At 35.6% G+C, this 18,716-nt stretch overlaps 1 protein-coding gene across 1 annotated transcript; it reads left to right on the top strand.

The window, feature by feature from the left end:
* Positions 1-5,797: 5,797 nt before the first annotated feature.
* LOC106420995 (DNA-directed RNA polymerase IV subunit 1) lies at positions 5,798-12,908 on the top strand. The gene is made up of 19 exons (XM_013861840.3): positions 5,798-5,931; positions 6,864-6,960; positions 7,070-7,190; positions 7,271-7,392; positions 7,475-7,513; positions 7,604-7,822; positions 7,918-8,070; positions 8,163-8,258; positions 8,328-10,205; positions 10,282-10,451; positions 10,519-10,585; positions 10,664-10,782; positions 10,869-11,017; positions 11,096-11,358; positions 11,436-11,609; positions 11,673-11,810; positions 11,893-12,149; positions 12,221-12,332; positions 12,408-12,908. Exons 2-19 carry the CDS (start codon positions 6,877-6,879, stop codon positions 12,588-12,590), a joined length of 4,344 nt encoding a protein of 1,447 aa, XP_013717294.2. The 5' UTR covers positions 5,798-5,931; positions 6,864-6,876; the 3' UTR covers positions 12,591-12,908.
* The last annotated feature ends 5,808 nt before the right edge of the window (positions 12,909-18,716 follow it).

The following is an 18,716-nucleotide window of genomic DNA, read 5'->3' as shown; positions in this document are numbered from 1 at the left end:
AGAATTATTTTAAATGCAACATATAAATATGTTTAAATTACAAGAATAGTTACAATATATGTCATTCATTATTTGGGTTATCCAAACAACACTACTAATTAAATTAACCATAAAATTAATTAGTAATTTAAAAAAAAAATATTCATTTTACTTTAAAATAATTTACAGAATTATCTCATGTGATTTAAAATATATATGACAATTAATGATACTGAATAATATAGATTTGATAATAATTTTTATTTTCTCTATCATTTTTTGTTTAATTTTATATTATTGAATAAATTTAATAATCACATTAATTCTATAATACAAATTTAGATTTTTCTATTATATTCTGAATTTTTAAAAGCCATTATAAACTACTAAATTCATAAAAACCATATCGATTTTCTAGAGGAATTATATGTTATTAGATGTTTTTTTTACGACGAACAGCTATTCTATTACTCAAATTTGAGGTGGTATGGGTAACCGGACTGGAATAGAACATCCAATGTAACAAAATCTCTATTAAATGATCTCGCAATCTTAGCTAAAGAGTCTGAAATTACATTTTGTGCCATTGGGATATGAGCTATCTTGAAATCCGGAAAACATATCTTCAGTGTCTTTGTCGCCTCCAACTCAGTTGCAAAACTTAGCCAAGCTTGAGGCTCTTCTATCATCGCGATCAAATTCTTACAATGTGTCCTAAAGCTCTGACATGACATATGTTGTAGCATGTTCTCCATTACCCATCGCAGTGCTTTCACTTTTGAATGTAAAGCAGTCTCTCGCCTTCTTAAGTTTTGCATTCCCATAAGTTGAATATTTCTCATGTTATCTTTCCAAACCCCTATCAGAAAAAAAAAAAGTTACATCATTTAAGTGTCTGACACATATAATATGAATATGAAATTTGTTTCCCTTGTCTAATACGTTGTTTCTAAGGAAACTTGGTTTTGATTATGAAGATTTATTTTTCGTTTGCCTGCTTTGTATCTTAAATTTTTTGTTTCAATACACATTTCAGGTGGTAAAAGGAGAAAGAAAAGTTGACAGTTTTTCAAAAAAAAGGAAAATTTGACAGGAAGCAATGTATACAGAGAAAGATATGAAAATGCTTTAAATAGTGAAATAAGAATCTTAATATTATTTACAAGTTCGAATAAAAAGAAGGAGAAAATATTCAAACTGAAAAGAACAAAGTACCTCCTGCACACCAGAGATCATGGGATTCTAGTGGAAAATTATATGTCGCTTTACAAAAAGTAGGCCCTTCATATTTTTGTTTCCTACCACGACTTGCTTACAAAACTTGTAATCAACTATGTATCTTCTGTGTCGGTTCAAAAATTGTTTCTCTTTTGAACACAGAATTGATTTCTTAAATTGATCTATATTATAAGTGTATACTTATTTCTTTCCAAAATCAGCTAGCTAATAATACCATATTGTAAATGAATCCGTCTCATCAAATGTATGATATGATGCATGATAAATGATGCACCTTAGAAGTTGATAAATTAGGAAAAAAATAAAGATAAAGGAATAAAAACTAACGAATATGTATACCAATTGTCGATTTCATGTTGATGGCTGATCAGGTACCAATGCAAAAAGAGAGAATCGAGCGTAGAAACTACGCCTCATAAAGACTAATTGTTTGTTATACGACTTATATGATATTCGGGGGCTTTTGTTGGATTTATAGACAACATTTTAGTTTTCCAAAGTTATTATACATTCATGGAAACTCGTACCATCTTTAATATTGTACTAGCAATTTATAAATATAATCAATGATCAAATCAAGGTTAGAGGTTAATAACCTAAATTAGTCTGACTAATCTGATGGACAAGTTCGTTAGATAAAAATATGCCATGTCAAACATCCATACCGAAGCCTAGGACCAACTGGCCAACATGCATTAATAATCCATAAAATATCTATGAATCTAGTTCTTCTTATAATTTTCATATATGAATATCTAGTCAGTCTTAGTTTGTTCAGGGTATCATACTACATTTCGGTTTCCATGTGAAAACTTTATTCGGATTTAATCCGATTGATATGTCTAATTTTATTATTTTCAAAGAAATTAACTAAAACTTGGATAATTAAAAAATAGTGTTGCTCAAAGTTACTAGATTATAAATCAAAAAAATTCATAAAGTTCAAGTTCAAATACCTATAACTATATTGTAATAGAAAATGGCTAGGTTATTTCAAACACAAACTATATGTACATGCATGTACTATACTTTTATACTTATATAACAGAAACTATAATCTGATCGTTTGTATTATAACTCAAGTTTGAGTTCAAAACATACACGTGTAAGTAAATTGCAAATGATAAAAGTGTAATGTTATTTTAGCGTAAACCCACCCTTTCAGTTTCAGTGCATCTAAGTTGTAACTTGGTGTTTTCCTGCTCCATGTGCCGGAATAAAAATTTTTAAAGTTAAATTATATTTAAAATAAATTTGTTAATATTTTATATTTTATTATTTTGACTGATAGTTAATATAAATTTAATTATTTAAGCATACAATTAAGAAAAAAAGTTTTTTTTATTTTAAATTATATTTAATAATATATATATATATATATATAATATATTTAGAATTCGAATCTTAGATAAAAAAGTTTATCTATTTATTTTAGTTAAATTTATTAAATCAACTTGTATAAAATTACTAAAAAAATCATATAAAATTGTATAGTTATTAAAAATTAAAACTAAACAATATTTATAAAATTTGTAGATATCTAAAAGAAATTGATGAAATTAAGATTAACAATTTTTTAATTTTTTAAAAAGATGTAGAAAATTTTAAAATATTAGTAATAAAAATTGTATAATTATAAAAGTAAAATTAAATAATATTTCGAAATTTATAATGCATATTTCAATATATTTATTTTAGTGATGATTTATGAGTTACTACCATATTTTAAGAAGTTTACCAAAAGTATAAATCAATATTAAATGTAATGTGTTAGTTATTGTCATATTCTATAAAGTTTACAAAAAATATATATCAGTAATAAATGTGACTGTCCATGTCATATTAACTATAAGTCATATCATTATTTTTTTATAAAAATGATCGTAAAAATGACACGTAGCAAAATCACTTCGCAGAGATATATAGTCTAAGGATTTAAATGTACACCAAAAAATTGATGACTTTGTAAGAAAAAGGGATGAAGGAGATTGTTGAGTTTACGGTTGTATCCCTCTTTGACTGCTGTCGTGACACTTCGCTTCTGTCTTTGTACAATTCTTAAAGACTTCGGGGAAAGGTACAATGAAAAACAATAAATTCGTTTTATGTTGCTAATTTATCATATTAATATAATTATTCGACGTATATATATCAAACTTGCTTCTCTTGTAAATACTGATTGAAAACCATTTGCTGATTGCAAGCGACTGGCGTTATGAGACGTTTTACTGTATTCAGTTGTCTAGTCAAGTGAGGTAGGACCCTCGAGAGGGGCCATCAAGTTGTCAAATTTATATTTTCTTTTCCAAACATTAATCTGTTTTTAGCAAATATCTCATTAGTTTAAAACCCGTTGATGAACATTTGAATGTAAAAAATATCTCATTAGTTTAAAACAAACTGGAACATTTTTATATATGAGATGATTGATTGCGACTGTAAATGTTTTGGATAGCCAAATGTTAGTCTAAAATCATATATGTCAACCAATCGAATTTTCATTTCTTTAAAAAATTTACAGTAAAAAAAATCTCTACAGAATTAAAATATGACCGTAGGGAGTTTTATTTTCAAAGAAAAAAATAATATTTTACAAAGCTGTAGCAAAATAATGTATATCAAATAAATCTAAAACTTAAATTCTACAAAAAAAAAACATAAAGTTACATCTTATTCCTCAATGATAGGTAAAAATTATAATTTTTTAATTGTTTTTTTTAAACTGGTCTCGAACTCAAGAAAAAGAAAGAACTCAAGAAAAAGAAACGACAGCTACTATAAATAGTTCAGAAGGTAGACCCAAAAAAATAAATAGGTTTAAAAAAGAGTGAGATTTCTCGTAGAGGGATGATTTTAAAGTTTTGCTTTTTGTAGGCACATTCGAATTTATACAAGTACGGCAATTTAACTACACAGAGAAACAAATAAAACTATAAAATAATAAATAAACCTAGGAAAGAAGTAAAAAAAATAAGGTGGTTGTCCGTGAATTCGTGGATATAAATATTGTAAAAACATATATTATGTAATGTCATAAATTTTGAATAATAATTAGAAACATTAAAATATATAATTTTAGCTTCAATTAATTTGAAAATTGATCGTAAAATTTCTATAAATTTGATGTAAAAATAACTGATGAATATTTAGTAATAACAAATGCTTGTGGAATTATGTATGTATATTCTTCGACCTCTTCTTATTTTTCTCGTTATCATTTCTTTTTTCTATTAAAACTTTTCTAATATTTTCCTAATTTTTTACCTTTTTGCCAAATATTTATTTCTCTATCAAAATAGTAATACAAAATATACAATCAATGAACTAAAAATCCATTTTAGAATTCTTTTCAATCATAACATTACCTTATTCACTATATTATTTGAATTAAATGCAAAACATTTTTAAATCAAAGTTTTCATATGTTCCGTTAAATATAATCCTTCCGATTTTCAAAGTCTAATTATTTATAAAACATATATGGACATTATAAGAGATTATAATTATTATAGACACGACTATATTTTTATATGAATATGAAATCATTATATTGATTTTTATAAAAAAAAATTTATTCATTATTTTAAGTAGTATATAAATATAAAAATAATTGATCAAAAATTATTACACTTTCTATATTATTTAAAAATTAGCTACCATTATTTATTATTTGTAATATCATTTAGGATATTTGTCAAGTGATAGTAATTAGTTTTAGGCTTACTTTTATTTTAGATTTAATTAAAATAATTAAAAATTCTTAAAAGCCTCACTCATTATATTATCTAGTTTATAAATATATAAAAGAATTGATCAAACATTAAACATTATATCAGTTCAACAATTACTTACCATAAATCATTATTTTAAATATAATTTAGATTGTTTGGCAAGTAACATTAATTGGCTCTAGATTTTTTTTTATTTTAAATCTAAACTAAAATAAATAAAATTAAAAATTATGGATCAATCAAATAATAACAATTTTCTTAAGAATTCACAAATGATCGATATGTAAACAAAAGTCAATTAAGTGACTTCTCGTTTAATATATAGGAAAATTTTATAGAAATGTTTTATAAATTAATTTAAATAATTTTAAATTAAGATAAAATAATTTTATAAGCCATGATAGATAATTTTATAAATGTTTTAATTTTTATAAATGACTTATAAGAAATATATGAACATTATAAGATATTAATAATTATTATAATTCTGTATATACAAATATAATATTTTATATAAGAATATAAAATTAGTATATCGATTTTTATAAATGTGTTCTACTAATTATTTTATGTAGTATATAAATATAAAAATAATTAATCAAACATTATTACACTTTCTATAATTTTGACAATTAGTTATCATAAATTATTATTTGTAATATCAACTATTTAGTAAATGATATTAATTAGTTCTTCGGTTACTTTTTATTGTAGATTTAATTAAAATTAAGTAGGTTTTAACCAATTAAATTATAGCATTTTTAAAAACTCTCTCGCATCTAAACAAAAGAGGATACCCAAAAGGTCAAAGGGTAATTTAGGTATTTACATTGCATCTTCTGCCCTTTCTTTTTTACATTCCAAAGTCTGTTTGGACTTTGAAGGAGATTATTTGTTTTCTCTCTCTCTCTCTTTTGTTGTCTGCCGTTTCCTTGGGGGAGGAGAACAAACGTCGACTTAGCCTCCGATTTCGAAAAAAACAGTAAGCAAATTTGACTACATTGCTCTCAATTTTCAATATTCTTCTGCTTTCTTTCTCTTCTTTTTGCTCTTTACGATTCTCTTTGTTGATCACTCTCGAGAGAATTTAACTTGTTTGGTTTTGTTTCTTTTGATCGATTTTCATATGTGAAATCTAATTTCTTTTACGAAGCCTTGAAAGATTTTCGATGATAGTGTGGGATTCAGCTTGTTTCGCTTATGCATGTTGTTTCGTTTCGAGATCGTCTAATGTTTTGCAAAGTTTAAAGTGAGCCTTTCTTGAAAATGGGTTTTTGTCTTCCCTTGGTTTTCTCAAGACTCGATTTTAGCTCTGTTTTTTACTAAGAATGAAAATTTCAGTGTCAATGTGTGGTTAAAGCTAAAACCTTTTGGTATGTGTGTGTACTTGTTTGGAATAGATTCTCCTTTTACTGGGTTTTGTAGTAGATTACTCAGTTAATCTTTTTGTGTGCTCCAAAAGTTTGTAGACTTTCGATAATGTGTGTTTTCAAAGTTTGAACCTCTTTCTTTTCTGTGTCTTGTACGAACAAAAGAAAGTTTTTTTTTCCAGGGTTGAGGAGAGAGAGAGAGTAGATATCCTTTGTGGGTTCATCATGCTAGATTCGATATGTGATCCAATACTAAATCTCCATTTAAAAAAAAAAAAATCAATCTGGTTTTTGATAGGCCAGTGGGAGAGACATACTTTGCTCACAGTTTTTTGTCCATACCAACCAATACTTGTCTGTTTCTCTGTGGTCTATCTTAATCAGCGAGAGAGTTGTTTGGTTCTGTGTAATTTGTGAACTGTTAAAAGATTGTTTTTTTTTTTGTTCATCTTCTGCACATTGGATAAGTCACTAGTGATTAAATTTGATCACTAGAAGTTGCTGATAAAACAATTTTCCTTACTGATGAATAATCTTGTTGTAGGTACTTGTGCAACATGGAAGAAGAATGCGAGGAGCTTCAGGTGCCCATGGGGACTCTAAAGTCCATAAGGTTTAGCATTTCGAATAACAAAGACCGAGTAAGTGCTGCCCTGAATACTCAAAATAACCTATAGTTACATGTTTTGTTAGTGAGTAGAAGAGATTAAGCAAAACTTTAATAATGTAAATGGTATCTTTATATTATAGAAAAACATGGCTGTCATGGATGTTGAAGCTGCAAATCAGGTTACTGATTCCCGGTTAGGGCTCCCCAATCCAGATTCTATATGCAGATCATGTGGCAGCAAAGATAGAAAAGTTTGCGAAGGTATTAATGAATCCAGTTTTGGTGATATTATTTGCATATCATGTTGCAGTTTATTTATGATTGTTGTTGTTTCTGTTTAGGGCATTTTGGGGTTATTAACCTCAAGTACCCAGTAATCAACCCTTATTTCCTTAAGGAGATAGCTACACTATTGAACAAGATCTGCCCTGGATGTAAATACATGCGGAAAAAACAGTCTCAGGTTCAAGAGATTTATTACAAACCCTTTTATGTCAGGGTTGTGTTAACGATGTCTGACTAATATTGCCTTTTGCTTGGTACAGAGTACTGAAGACCGGCCTGAGAGATGTAGATATTGCACTGTAAGAAGAAGAATCTTGAGCGTAACTAACTTTCTCCTTATATGTTGTCTTCTTACAGTTTTTTTTTTTTTTTCTTTTTGAAACTTTCAGTCAAATACAGGTTACCCTCTGATGAAGTTTCGGGTAACGACGAAAGAAGTGTTTAGGAGATCCGGAATTGTCTGTGAAGTGAGTGACGACAATCTGTTCAAACTCAGTAAACGGGGACTATCATCACTACCTCCAGATTATTGGGAGTTTCTGCCTAAAGACTCTAACATCGACGAAAGCTGTTTGAAACCAAGCAGGCGGATTCTAACTCATGCACAGGTATACAAGAGTTGCATGTTAAAATATATCCATATCCTCATTTGTTTGTTTGTTTTGGTCTGAATAAACTTTTCACTTTCTTTTTATTCTGGCAGGTTTATGCATTGTTGTGTGGGATTGATGAGAGACTCATCAGGAAGGATATTCCCATGTTTGACTCTCTTCCTCTGACATCTTTTCCAGTTACGCCAAACGGTCATCGTGTATCCGAAATGGTCAATCAGTTCACCGGGGCTCGACTAGTTTTTGTAAGTAGATGAATCTTGAATTGTTTTCTTTTTGATGTAACATGTCTCCTCATATGTACTACGGTTTTTTTTTTTTTTTTAATTACGATTAGGATGAACGGACTCGTATCTACAAGAAACTAGTTGGCTTTGAAGGAAATGGTCTTGAGCTGAGTGCTCGTGTGATCGAATGCATGCAGTATTCAAGAGTAAGCAGTGGTTTATAATAGACTAAGCTTCTTGTAATCCTCTGTTCATTCTTGTTTTTTGTGGCTCAGCTCTTTTCAGAAAACATGTCACCGAGTCAAGAATCTGCAAACCCTTACCAGAAGAAGTCAGACACTCCCAAACTGTGCGGTCTAAGATTCATGAAAGATGTGCTGCTTGGTAAAAGAAGCGACCACACGTTCAGGACAGTAGTTGTGGGCGACCCTTCTCTCAAGCTTAACGAGATCGGTATACCTCGGAGGATCGCTGAGAGGCTTCAAGTATCAGAGAATCTCAACGACTGGAACAGAGAACGCCTCGTCACTTCCTGTTTCCACAAGCTCCTCGAGAGAGGAGAGACTCACGTGAGAAGAGGAGGTAGCTTAGTAGCTATCCGCGTCATCGACGATCTCCAAACAGGAGACAGCATTTTGCGGACGTTGAAAGATGGAGACACTGTGTTGATGAACAGACCGCCTTCGATTCATCAGCACTCGCTTATCGCAATGTCTGTCAAAGTCCTCCCTACTACTTCCGTTGTCTCCCTGAACCCTATCTGCTGTTTGCCCTTTCGCGGCGACTTCGATGGAGATTGTTTTCACGGGTACGTTCCACAGTCGATCCAAGCCAAGGTTGAGCTCGACGAGCTTGTGGCTTTGGACAAGCAGCTTGTTAACAGACAGAATGGTCGTAACTTGCTTTCGTTAGGACAGGACAGCTTGACAGCGGCTTATCTTGTTAACGTCGAGACAAACTGTTTTCTGAACCGAGCTCAGATGCAGCAGCTTCAGATGTACTGTCCCTTTGAGCTTCCTCCGCCTGCGATTATCAAAGCTTCGAGTAGTGAGCCGCAATGGACGGGGATGCAGATCTTTGGGATGCTTCTGCCGCCAGGGTTTGAGTATACTTGCCCTCTGAACGATGTGGTTGTAAGCAACGGAGAGCTTTTGTCTTCCTCTGATGGGTCTGCTTGGTTACGTGACGGCGAAGGAAACTTCATCCAGGGTTTGCTGAAGGAACATAAAGAGAAAGTGCTTGACATCATGTACTCCACTCAAGAAATGTTCTCTCAGGAGTTGCAGATGAGAGGACTGAGTGTTTCTTTAACGGATCTGTACTTGGCCTCTGATCCGGAGTCTCGGAGAAACTTGACAGAGGAGATTAGTTACGGATTGCAAGAAGCTGAACAAGTCTGCAACAAGCAGCAGCTTATGGTCGAGTCACGTAGAGACTTCCTCGCGGGTAATGTAGAAGATTTGTCTGCAGATTTTGACCGGTTCTGCTACGAGAGACAGAGATCAGCGACCTTAAGCAAACTTGCGGTTAGTGCATTCAAAGATGCTTACAGAGACGTCCAATCTCTGGCGTATAGGTACGGAGACCACTCTAATTCGTTTCTCATCATGTCCAAAGCTGGTAGCAAAGGGAACATAGGGAAGCTTGCTCAGCACAGTATGTGCGTTGGTCTACAAAACTCTTCAGTCGCGTTGTCCTTCGGGTTCCCACGGAAGCTGACTTGCGCCTCATGGAACGATCCGAACAGTCCGCTTCGCGGGGCAAAGAGAGAAGACCAAACCGGTCATGAGTCGTTTGTCCCGTTCGGTGTCATTGAGAACTCGTTTCTAACGGGTCTGAATCCGTTGGAGTCTTTTGTTCATTCAGTGACGAGCCGGGACAGCTCATTCAGCGGTAACGCTGATATCCCGGGGGCGCTTAACAGGAAACTGATGTTCTTTATGAGGGACATATACGCTGCTTACGACGGGACGGTGAGAAACTCATTCGGGAACCATTTGGTTCAGTTTCGTTATGAGACTGATGATGCAGAAGAAGACATGGCCGGTGAAGCAGTTGGATCACTTTCTGCTTGTGCTCTCACCGAGGCTGCTTACAGCGCGCTTGATCAGCCCATTAGCCTTCTTGAAACTTCGCCTCTTCTGAATCTTAAGGTTCTCTCTTATTACTCTTCTCCTTTGACGTTTTTTATATAACATATTAACACTTCGTGTAATTCTTCTTGTGCAGAATGTGTTAGAGTGTGGGTCGAAGAAAGGTCTAAAAGAACAGACGATGTCTTTGTATTTGTCTGAAACGCTTTCTAAGAAAAAGCACGGGTTCGAATACGGTGCACTGGACATCAAGAGCCACTTGGAGAAGCTCAGTTTCTCAGAGATTGTTTCAACGTCTATGATAATGTTGGTAACTTGAACTGTCTTTTCTTTCAATGGCTTCTCCTAACAAATGTTTATCTTTGGTTAATAGATTCTGTCCGAGGACAAACACAAAGATGCCTATGAGCTCGTGGGTTTGCCATTTTCACATCTCCAAGGTACAAAACTCATACTGATACAAAACCACATACATGGAATAATATTCTAATGTATGTTCCTTTTTTGTAAATGTGCAGAAAGTACTGAAGCAGAAACAACTGGATGTCGGATCTGTTGTCTCTTCATTAAACAAGCAGTATGCAAACAGGAAGAAAGAGCTGAAGCTTGATGTAATTGATTTAGAGATACAAAGCACGTAAGATACATCCTCAAAAATATTGGCATTTTTATGTCTGTCTATATCAATACTAATCTGTTATATATTTATGTGTTGTTGATTAGAAACCACTGTTCTTGGGATGATAAATCAATGGAAGATGATAGATTCTGCATCACAGTTACTGTTCTTGAAACCTCCACACACGGTTCTTTGGAACTTGATGCTATTCGACTTGTCTTGATCCCTTTTCTTCTTGACTCTCCTGTCAAAGGTAAAAAAAACCCGGACAGTTCTTGTTTTGTTTAGTATTACCGTTCTAACGAGTTGTGTCATATGATGTTTCTTGCAGGCTACCTAGAGATTAAAAAGGTGGAGATCTTATGGGTTGACAGACCAAAAGCGCCGATAAGGAACAAGAAACATATGGGGGGTGAGCTTTTCGTGAAGGTTACAATGCATGGAGTTCGTGGCAAAAAGAACATCTGGAGCGCTCTTCTTGAAACCTGTCTTCCCATTATGGATATGATCGATTGGACAAGAAGCCATCCTGATAATATCCGACAATGCTGCTCGGTTTATGGAATAGACGCTGGACGTAGCATCTTCCTAGCGGTTAGTTTCTTGTATACAGTTTGTGGACTCTTGCAGCTTCTAAAGTTTTAAGACTTTTTCTTTGGTGATGGTTGCAGGATTTGGAGTCTGCTGTGTCTGATACTGGTAAAGGGATGCTTCGAGAACATCTGCTTCTTGTAGCGGATTGTCTCTCCGTTACCGGGGAGTTTGTGGCATTAAACCCCAAAGGTTGGAGTAAACAAAGACAGGCTGAGTCCACTCCTGCACCTTTTACTCAAGCTTGCTTCTCGGTATGTAAACTAAACTCTACCAACTTCTTTTTCCGGTTGTGACATTGGTTTAAATATCTACAGAGCCCAAGTCAATGCTTTCTCAAAGCTGCTAAGGAAGGTGTTACAGACGAGCTTCAAGGATCTATCGACGCATTAGCTTGGGGGAAAGTTCCTTCTTTCGGGACTGGAGATCAGTTCGAAATCATCATCTCCCCAAAGGTATTAACTTCTTCTTTAACATTATGTTTAATCACCGACTTCTTGTAATGGTTTTTAATTAGTGTATTCATGCGTTGATTAGGATCATGGGTTTAGTAGTACACCAGTAGACGTGTATGAGTTTCTGAGTAGTACAGCAACGCTTCCAAAGAGAAAGGCAAGCTCCTTGCCCAAATCAGACAAGTTCACGCTCCAGCCGTTCCCCTTGCTCGATACAGCTCTGTCCAAGGCAGTGAAGACACTAGATGGGAAAGGACTCACAAGGTCGCAGCTCAGAATGATCTTTACATGGGACGACATTGAAAAGCTTTCCCGGTCACTGAAACGTATCCTCTACAAGTAAGGAAACAAAATAGTCTTTTCTTGCTTTCAAACCTTTTGACATTTATGTAACAGATTCTTTTTGTTAGTTACGAGATCGATGCTACGTTGAATGAGAGGGATGAAAGACTTTTGATGATGGCTCTTCTCTTTCACCCCAACAGAGATGAGAAGATAGGACCAGGCTTCCAAGGAATCAAGGTAAATCCTAAGAAAAACTCTTTATATGTTTCTTGAAAAAACATTAAAAGATTCTGACCTGGTTTTGTCTTACAGGTGGCTAATTCTAAGCATGGGAATGCTCGTTGCTTTGAGGTGGTGAGAACAGACGGAACAACAGAAGATTTCTCTTACCACAAGTGTGTGTTGGGAGCAACAGAGATCATTGCACCTAAGAGGGTAAACTTCTACAAGGCCAAGTACCTTAGAAACGGTACGGTGCAGGCCGGTACTATCTAGAAACAAACTCCAAAAACAAACTATCGTCTGTTGATATAGTATGGAACAATGTAGGATGGTGTGTGTATTAAGAAGGTGATAGATAGAAAGATAGATTGTCTTTGCTCTAAGCTTCTTTTTGCTCCTTTCACTATGTGATACCTTTGCCTTCAACCTTAAAAAGGCTTAAAGGTTCATTACTTAGTGGAAGCAGCAACGAAAAGCTGGCAAAGCTCGGCTTCTGTTCTGTTTCTTGTTTCTGTTTCTGTGTTCGTAAAACTCTTTAATGTACCCGGTTTAACTATGAATGAAATATCCGGTTATGTTTTTTTGTCCTTTCTTTACCCGGTATATTGGTTTTGATGCAATTTCTTTTCATTCCTATAACATCTTCTGCTTCCTTTGTGAGAGTTGGAAACTTATTTTGGTTAGCTAAGTGTATTACTCGGTAATGCTCTGTTTTTTTTTTCCTGGTTGGTCTCAGTTACCAATTCGGCAGTCTATGAAGAGAAATTATATGTTCAAGTTTTAGGGAGCCAAACCCTATTTATTATAGTTCAAAAATATAATTTATAAGTTATTTGATAAATAAGTATGTTTAGCAAAAAAAATTATTACCCAAATAATTGCACATTTAAACTTTTATCTATGTATATTATATAAATAAGATATTAATGAATGTATATGTGTTACAATCTCACAAAAGCACTCAAGAACACTCGATAATAACACGATATTGATTACTTCTCATACGAATCTCTACACGAGAAACACCTCAAGACCTAAGTCTCCAATGCTAAGCTTTGATCACAAATCCAATGATAAGAGATGCAAGAATGGGAAAACAATTACATATAAAAGTCCAATTGAATGTAACTGTCAAAGACTCCAATTGCTCCAGAGTCTTTCTCTTCTTTATTTTCTTATCTCTTCTTTATTTTCTTATCCGTTGGAAGTTCCCGCCTCAACTCCTTGATGTGGCACTTCTTCAGCTTCCAACGCTATGTTCCTTTGCTTTTTCTTTGAATAGTACACTTGCATAGGTGTATCAGCTAACCAGATTATCCGTTTCATCGTCTTCTTCGACAGATTTCTCACCCATCTCAGTTTCTACACAAGAATCACAATAACAATATGACTAGATTCAATAAACAACAGATCAGTATAGAATCACAATATCAATAAGAAGTCCTTCTCTTATTATTCAATCACAAAGTTCTCAAATCATAAATCACAAACTCACACATTATGCATCACAATATGCATCACTATATATAGGCCTTAAGATAACTCCTAATCCTAATAGTATTATCACAACTCATAATATCCTAATCCTTAAAGATAAACACAACTTCAAATAAAGAAAAAGGAAACTTTCAACTCAAGCTTATCCAACATTCTCCCCTTTAAGCTTGAACTTGTCTTCACACACATTTTGAACTCCGATGAGTTCTCGCATCTCCTGAAACTTATTTCGCCCAAGCGACTTGGTGAGGATATCAGCCTTTTGCTCACTACCCGGGATGTGTTTAACTTCAACCAACTCATTCTCGACATACTCTCTTATAAAGTGAAATCTCCTATGAATATGCTTGCTTCGTCCATGGAACACCGGATTCTTTGTTAGTGCAATTGCAGACTTGTTATCAACCTTAATGACCACACGTTTACTTGTCTCTCCGATAGCTTCGCTTAAAAGTTCCTGCAACAAAATAGCTTGCTTTGCAGCTTCTGTTGCAGCCATAAACTCCGATTCACATGACGAAAGAGCTACCAACTCTTGCTTTGTCGAGCTCCATGTTATAGGGCTCTCACCAAAGTAAAATATGTGTCCTGTTGTGCCTTTACCATCATCCAAGTCTACATTGCACGAACTATCGTTATAGCCTAACAAACTCGTCCCCTTACCTCGTGAGTAACATAAACCGAGAGAGGTAGTACCTCAAATGTACATGAGGACTTGTTTCATTGCAGCTCCATGAGTCACCTTTGGATCTTGCATATATCTACTCAAAACCCCAACACTGAACGCTAGATCCGAGCATGTATGTAATAAGTACTGTAAACATCCAATGTTCCTACGAAACTCCTTTTCATCGACCTTCTTTTCATCAACTCCTTTAGAAAACTGCGCGTTTTGCTCCAAAGGTACGTGAGTTAAGTTGCACGAGCTCATACCGCTTTCCTCAAGGATTCTTCGAGCATATCGGTCCTGCTTGAGTATAATGCCACCGTCATATTGCAGAACTTCTATCCCCAAGTAGTACGTTAACTTCCCAAGATCGCTCATCTCGAACTTAGCTCCCATCTCATTCTTGAACTCAAGTATAGCATGAAGAGAAGATCCAGCAACAAGTAGGTCATCTACATAAACCACTACAATGAGAAGCTCCTTATTTTCTTCTTATCGGTAGAGGGAAGGTTCTTTAGAACATCTCTCGAAGTTTAAGCCTCGCAGGATCTGGTTAAGCTTTATGTTCCATGCACTCGGTGCTTGCCGTAGACCGTAAAGGGCTTTCTTAAGTTTGTAGACTTTGTGTTCCTCTCCCGTGACCGTGAAACCCTCAGGTTGATTCACAAAGACTTCCTCCTTTAGTTCATTGTGGAGAAAGGGGGTCTTGACATCGAGATGATGTATCTCCCATCCGTGTGAGCCAGCTAAAGCAATGATTAGTCGTATAGTTTCAATACGAGCCACCAGAGCGAACACTTCGTCGTAGTCTACCCCATGCATGTTACCTTTTGCTACCAGTCGTGCTTTGTATTTGCTGATAGTCCCATCAGCATTGCGTTTTATTTTGAAGACCCACTTCAAACCGATTGGCTTTATACCATCCGGTAGTTCAACAAGATTCCATGTATTGTTCTTCTCTATTGAGAAGATCTCGTCCTTGCACGCATCGACCCAAACCTTCATCTTCTTAGCTTCATTATAGTCCCAAGGTTCATCGTTAACAATCATCAACAGTCGCTCTCCATCTAACTCAGCGAGAAGTACATAATCGTCAAGATATGAAGGCTTGGTGGTGATCCTTGTCGAGCGTCTAGGTAATGAGTCTGCTTCGTTTTCATCACTGTCCTCGTTATCTTCATCAAGTTCTTCATCATGACCTCCAACATTCTCGGTTGCTCCAGGTGAGGGTTCACTTTCGTTTGTGTTCTTGATCAAACGTTTCAGAACAACTTCAAGTTCTCCCGGGTCACCATGCTCGTTCTTACTCCAGTTCCATTCTATTCCTTCTTCGAACACGACATCTCGACTGACAACAATACGTTTACTCAATGGATCAAGTAGTCGATACGCTTTTGATCCTGGTTCTGTTCCAAGATGGACCAGAGTTCTGGATCTGTCGTCGAGTTTCTTCCTTCTGGCTCTCTCTGTTCTTGCATGACATACACATCCAAACACTTTAATGTGAGAGAGGTTTGGCTTTTGCAACTTCAGCGCTTCATACAGTGTTTTTCCTTCCAATGACCTAGTTGCGACCCGATTGATCAGATAAGTAGCATGTCTTATTGCTTCATCCCAGAGATGACTCGGTAGATTCATGTGTTTTAGGATGCTCCTGGCCATCTCCAAGAGCGTTCTGTTGCGTCGTTCTACTACTCCGTTTTGCTGTGGAGAGTAAGGTGCAGTCAAGTGTCGTTTAACACCATGTCTCTCGCAAAACTCCTCGAAGTCCCGTCAGATGAACTCATCTCCTCTATTTGTCCGTAGGTTCTTCAGTTTTGTGTGTGTTTCTTGTTCGGCAAGTATCTTGAAGTTTTTGAATTTTTCGAAGGCTTCATTCTTTTCTTTTAGCAGTGCTGTCCACATGTAGCGAGAAAAATCATCAATGAGGACAAAGACATATCGTTTTTGAGCCGAAGTTGGAGGCGAGATAGGTCCACAGAGATCAGCATGTACTAGCTCAAGGAGCTCCTTTGCGCGATATAGTGCTGCTTGTGGGAAAGGTCTCCGAGTTTGTTTTGCCTTTAGACAAGACACGCATGTTTCATTGGTGCGATCAATATCAGGCATACCTTTGACGAGCTCTTTGCTAACCATACGCCTCATTGTCTCCCTGCTGATATGTCCCAGGCGTGCGTGCCATATCGTGCTATCTCCATGGCCTTTTACTTGCAAGCATTGAATAAGGTCTACTTGTAAGTTTACCTTATATAAACGGTTCTTTGCTCTCGTACTCTTAACCATCATCTGTATGTCACGATCGAATAAGGTTAGCTTGTCATCTTTCATACGAACTTCACACCCAACTTCAGTAGCTTGTCCCAAGTTAACGATGTTACTACGCAGCGCTGGTATGTAGTACACGTTTTTTAGTACTTTCTTCTCTCCTCCCCTGATGATGAAACGGACTGAACCTTTTCCCATTATATCTATCCTTGAATCGTCTCCGAACCGTACCTGTCCAGTAATCGAATCGTCCAATTTGTAAAAAAACGAGCGATTGCCACTCATGTGGTTGCTAGCGCCGTTGTCGAGATACCATACGTCCATTGAGTCTGTTTCAGGTTAAAACTTCTTAAGGTTCACCTTATTTTCGTTAAGATAAACTACCTCATTCATCATGAGAGTATCAGCTTCTTCAGTTTCTTCATCTTTCTTCTCGACACTCTCTTGAAGATTTAGTAGTTTATCAGGGCAATCTGTGGCGTAGTGCCCAACTTTATCACAATTAAAGCAAGTGCTATGAGATGCATCTCCGCCTCCACCTCGTCCTTTGCGATACGCGTCCCTTTGTTGCTTAAACGATCCACGCGCGCAACCTCTTCCTCGCCAACTCGATCGACCACCACGTCCACGACCCCGGTTGTTGTATGTATTGCCATAGTTTTCTTGTTTCGAGTCAGCATACATCAGTTTTCCAGAGTCATCAAGTGCTTCTTCTTCTTCTTCAGTGACTCTTTCTTCATATGCTTTTAATCTCCCGACGATGTCTTCAAAGCTTGTTGAGATAAGATCTAGAACTTGCTCGAGAGAAGCGACAATGTGTATATACTTCTTTCTAGGCAAGCTCTTTAGGAATTTCTTAACAATCTTTGGCTCTTCTATTATCTCTCCTAAGGAGGCAGACTTAGAAGAGATCTCCGAAAGTTTCCCCACGAACGTGTCGATTGTATCTGCATCTTTCATCTTGAGTCGGTCAAATTCTGCCATCAGAGTTTGTAGTCTCTCCTCACGTACCCTTTCAGCTCCTATATGACGTGCTTTCACCGCATCCCAAACAGATTTAGCAGTATCCAATTCTCCGAGTTGAAGGATCAAAGCTTTGGGTATGGATTGGAATAGTAACGCGATGGCCATGTTGTTTTTATCTTCTGCTTTGCTTCCCGGATCGATTGCTTCCCAAACTTTGCTAACTTTTAATGCTATCTTCATCCTCATAGCCCAAACAGTGTAGTTAGAAGAATTTAGCATTGGAAGTTTAACGGAGGCTGCTCCGACATCTTTGCTGCGTAGCACAAGTTCGTCTTTCAAATCACTCATAGTATCACTTGATTGCATATCACGTTGTTTCGGTTTTAGAGTTCTTGTTTGGTTCTGATACCAAATATAGAATCACAATATCAATAAGAAGTCTTTCTCTTATTATTCAATCACAAAGTTCTCAAATCATAAATCACAAACTCACACACTATGCATCACAATATGCATCACTATATATATAAGACTTAAGATAACTCCTAATCCTAATAGTATTATCACAACTCATAATATCCTAATCCTTAAAGATAAACACAACTTCAAATAAAGAAAAAGGAAACTTTCAACTCAAGCTTATCCAACAATCAGTACTCTCTGATCCAAATTTTTATAGACAGAGGATACCTTTACTTGTTTCCGGAAGAGTATCATCATCTAGTTTTTTTCTCGGTGAAGATTCAGTAGCAACAACTTCAACCTCAACATTTCCACTTAACTCGTGACTCCCATCAACATCAAATTCTGAAGCAGAAGATTGATTAAGATCATCAACCTTTGGTTTTTTTCAACTCTTCTCTCCATCGGAAAGTTCCAGTTCCTTCGTCTTTGTTGTCTTCTCAACTACTCCAGCTTCCAGAGCGTATCCATCTAAAAGTAGAGAATCATTCTTGTCTTTCTCAAGCAACTCATGGTTTAAACAATGTTCACTCGGGACTTTG

Source organism: Brassica napus, chromosome C4 (assembly GCF_020379485.1).
Source record: "Brassica napus cultivar Da-Ae chromosome C4, Da-Ae, whole genome shotgun sequence".
Classification (NCBI taxonomy): Eukaryota; Viridiplantae; Streptophyta; class Magnoliopsida; order Brassicales; family Brassicaceae; genus Brassica; species Brassica napus.
Note: the sequence above shows the minus strand (reverse complement) of the source record. Positions and strands in the feature narration are given on the sequence as shown.

Excerpts from the sequence above, each read along its gene's own strand:
- LOC106420995 (XM_013861840.3), top strand. The coding sequence starts at position 6,877 with ATGGAAGAAGAATGCGAGGAGCTTCAGGTGCCCATGGGGACTCTAAAG. Across the intron at positions 11,610-11,672 it reads TTACTCAAGCTTGCTTCTCG|AGCCCAAGTCAATGCTTTCT; the intron begins GTATGTAAACTA and ends AAATATCTACAG. Across the intron at positions 12,150-12,220 it reads CTGAAACGTATCCTCTACAA|TTACGAGATCGATGCTACGT; the intron begins GTAAGGAAACAA and ends TCTTTTTGTTAG.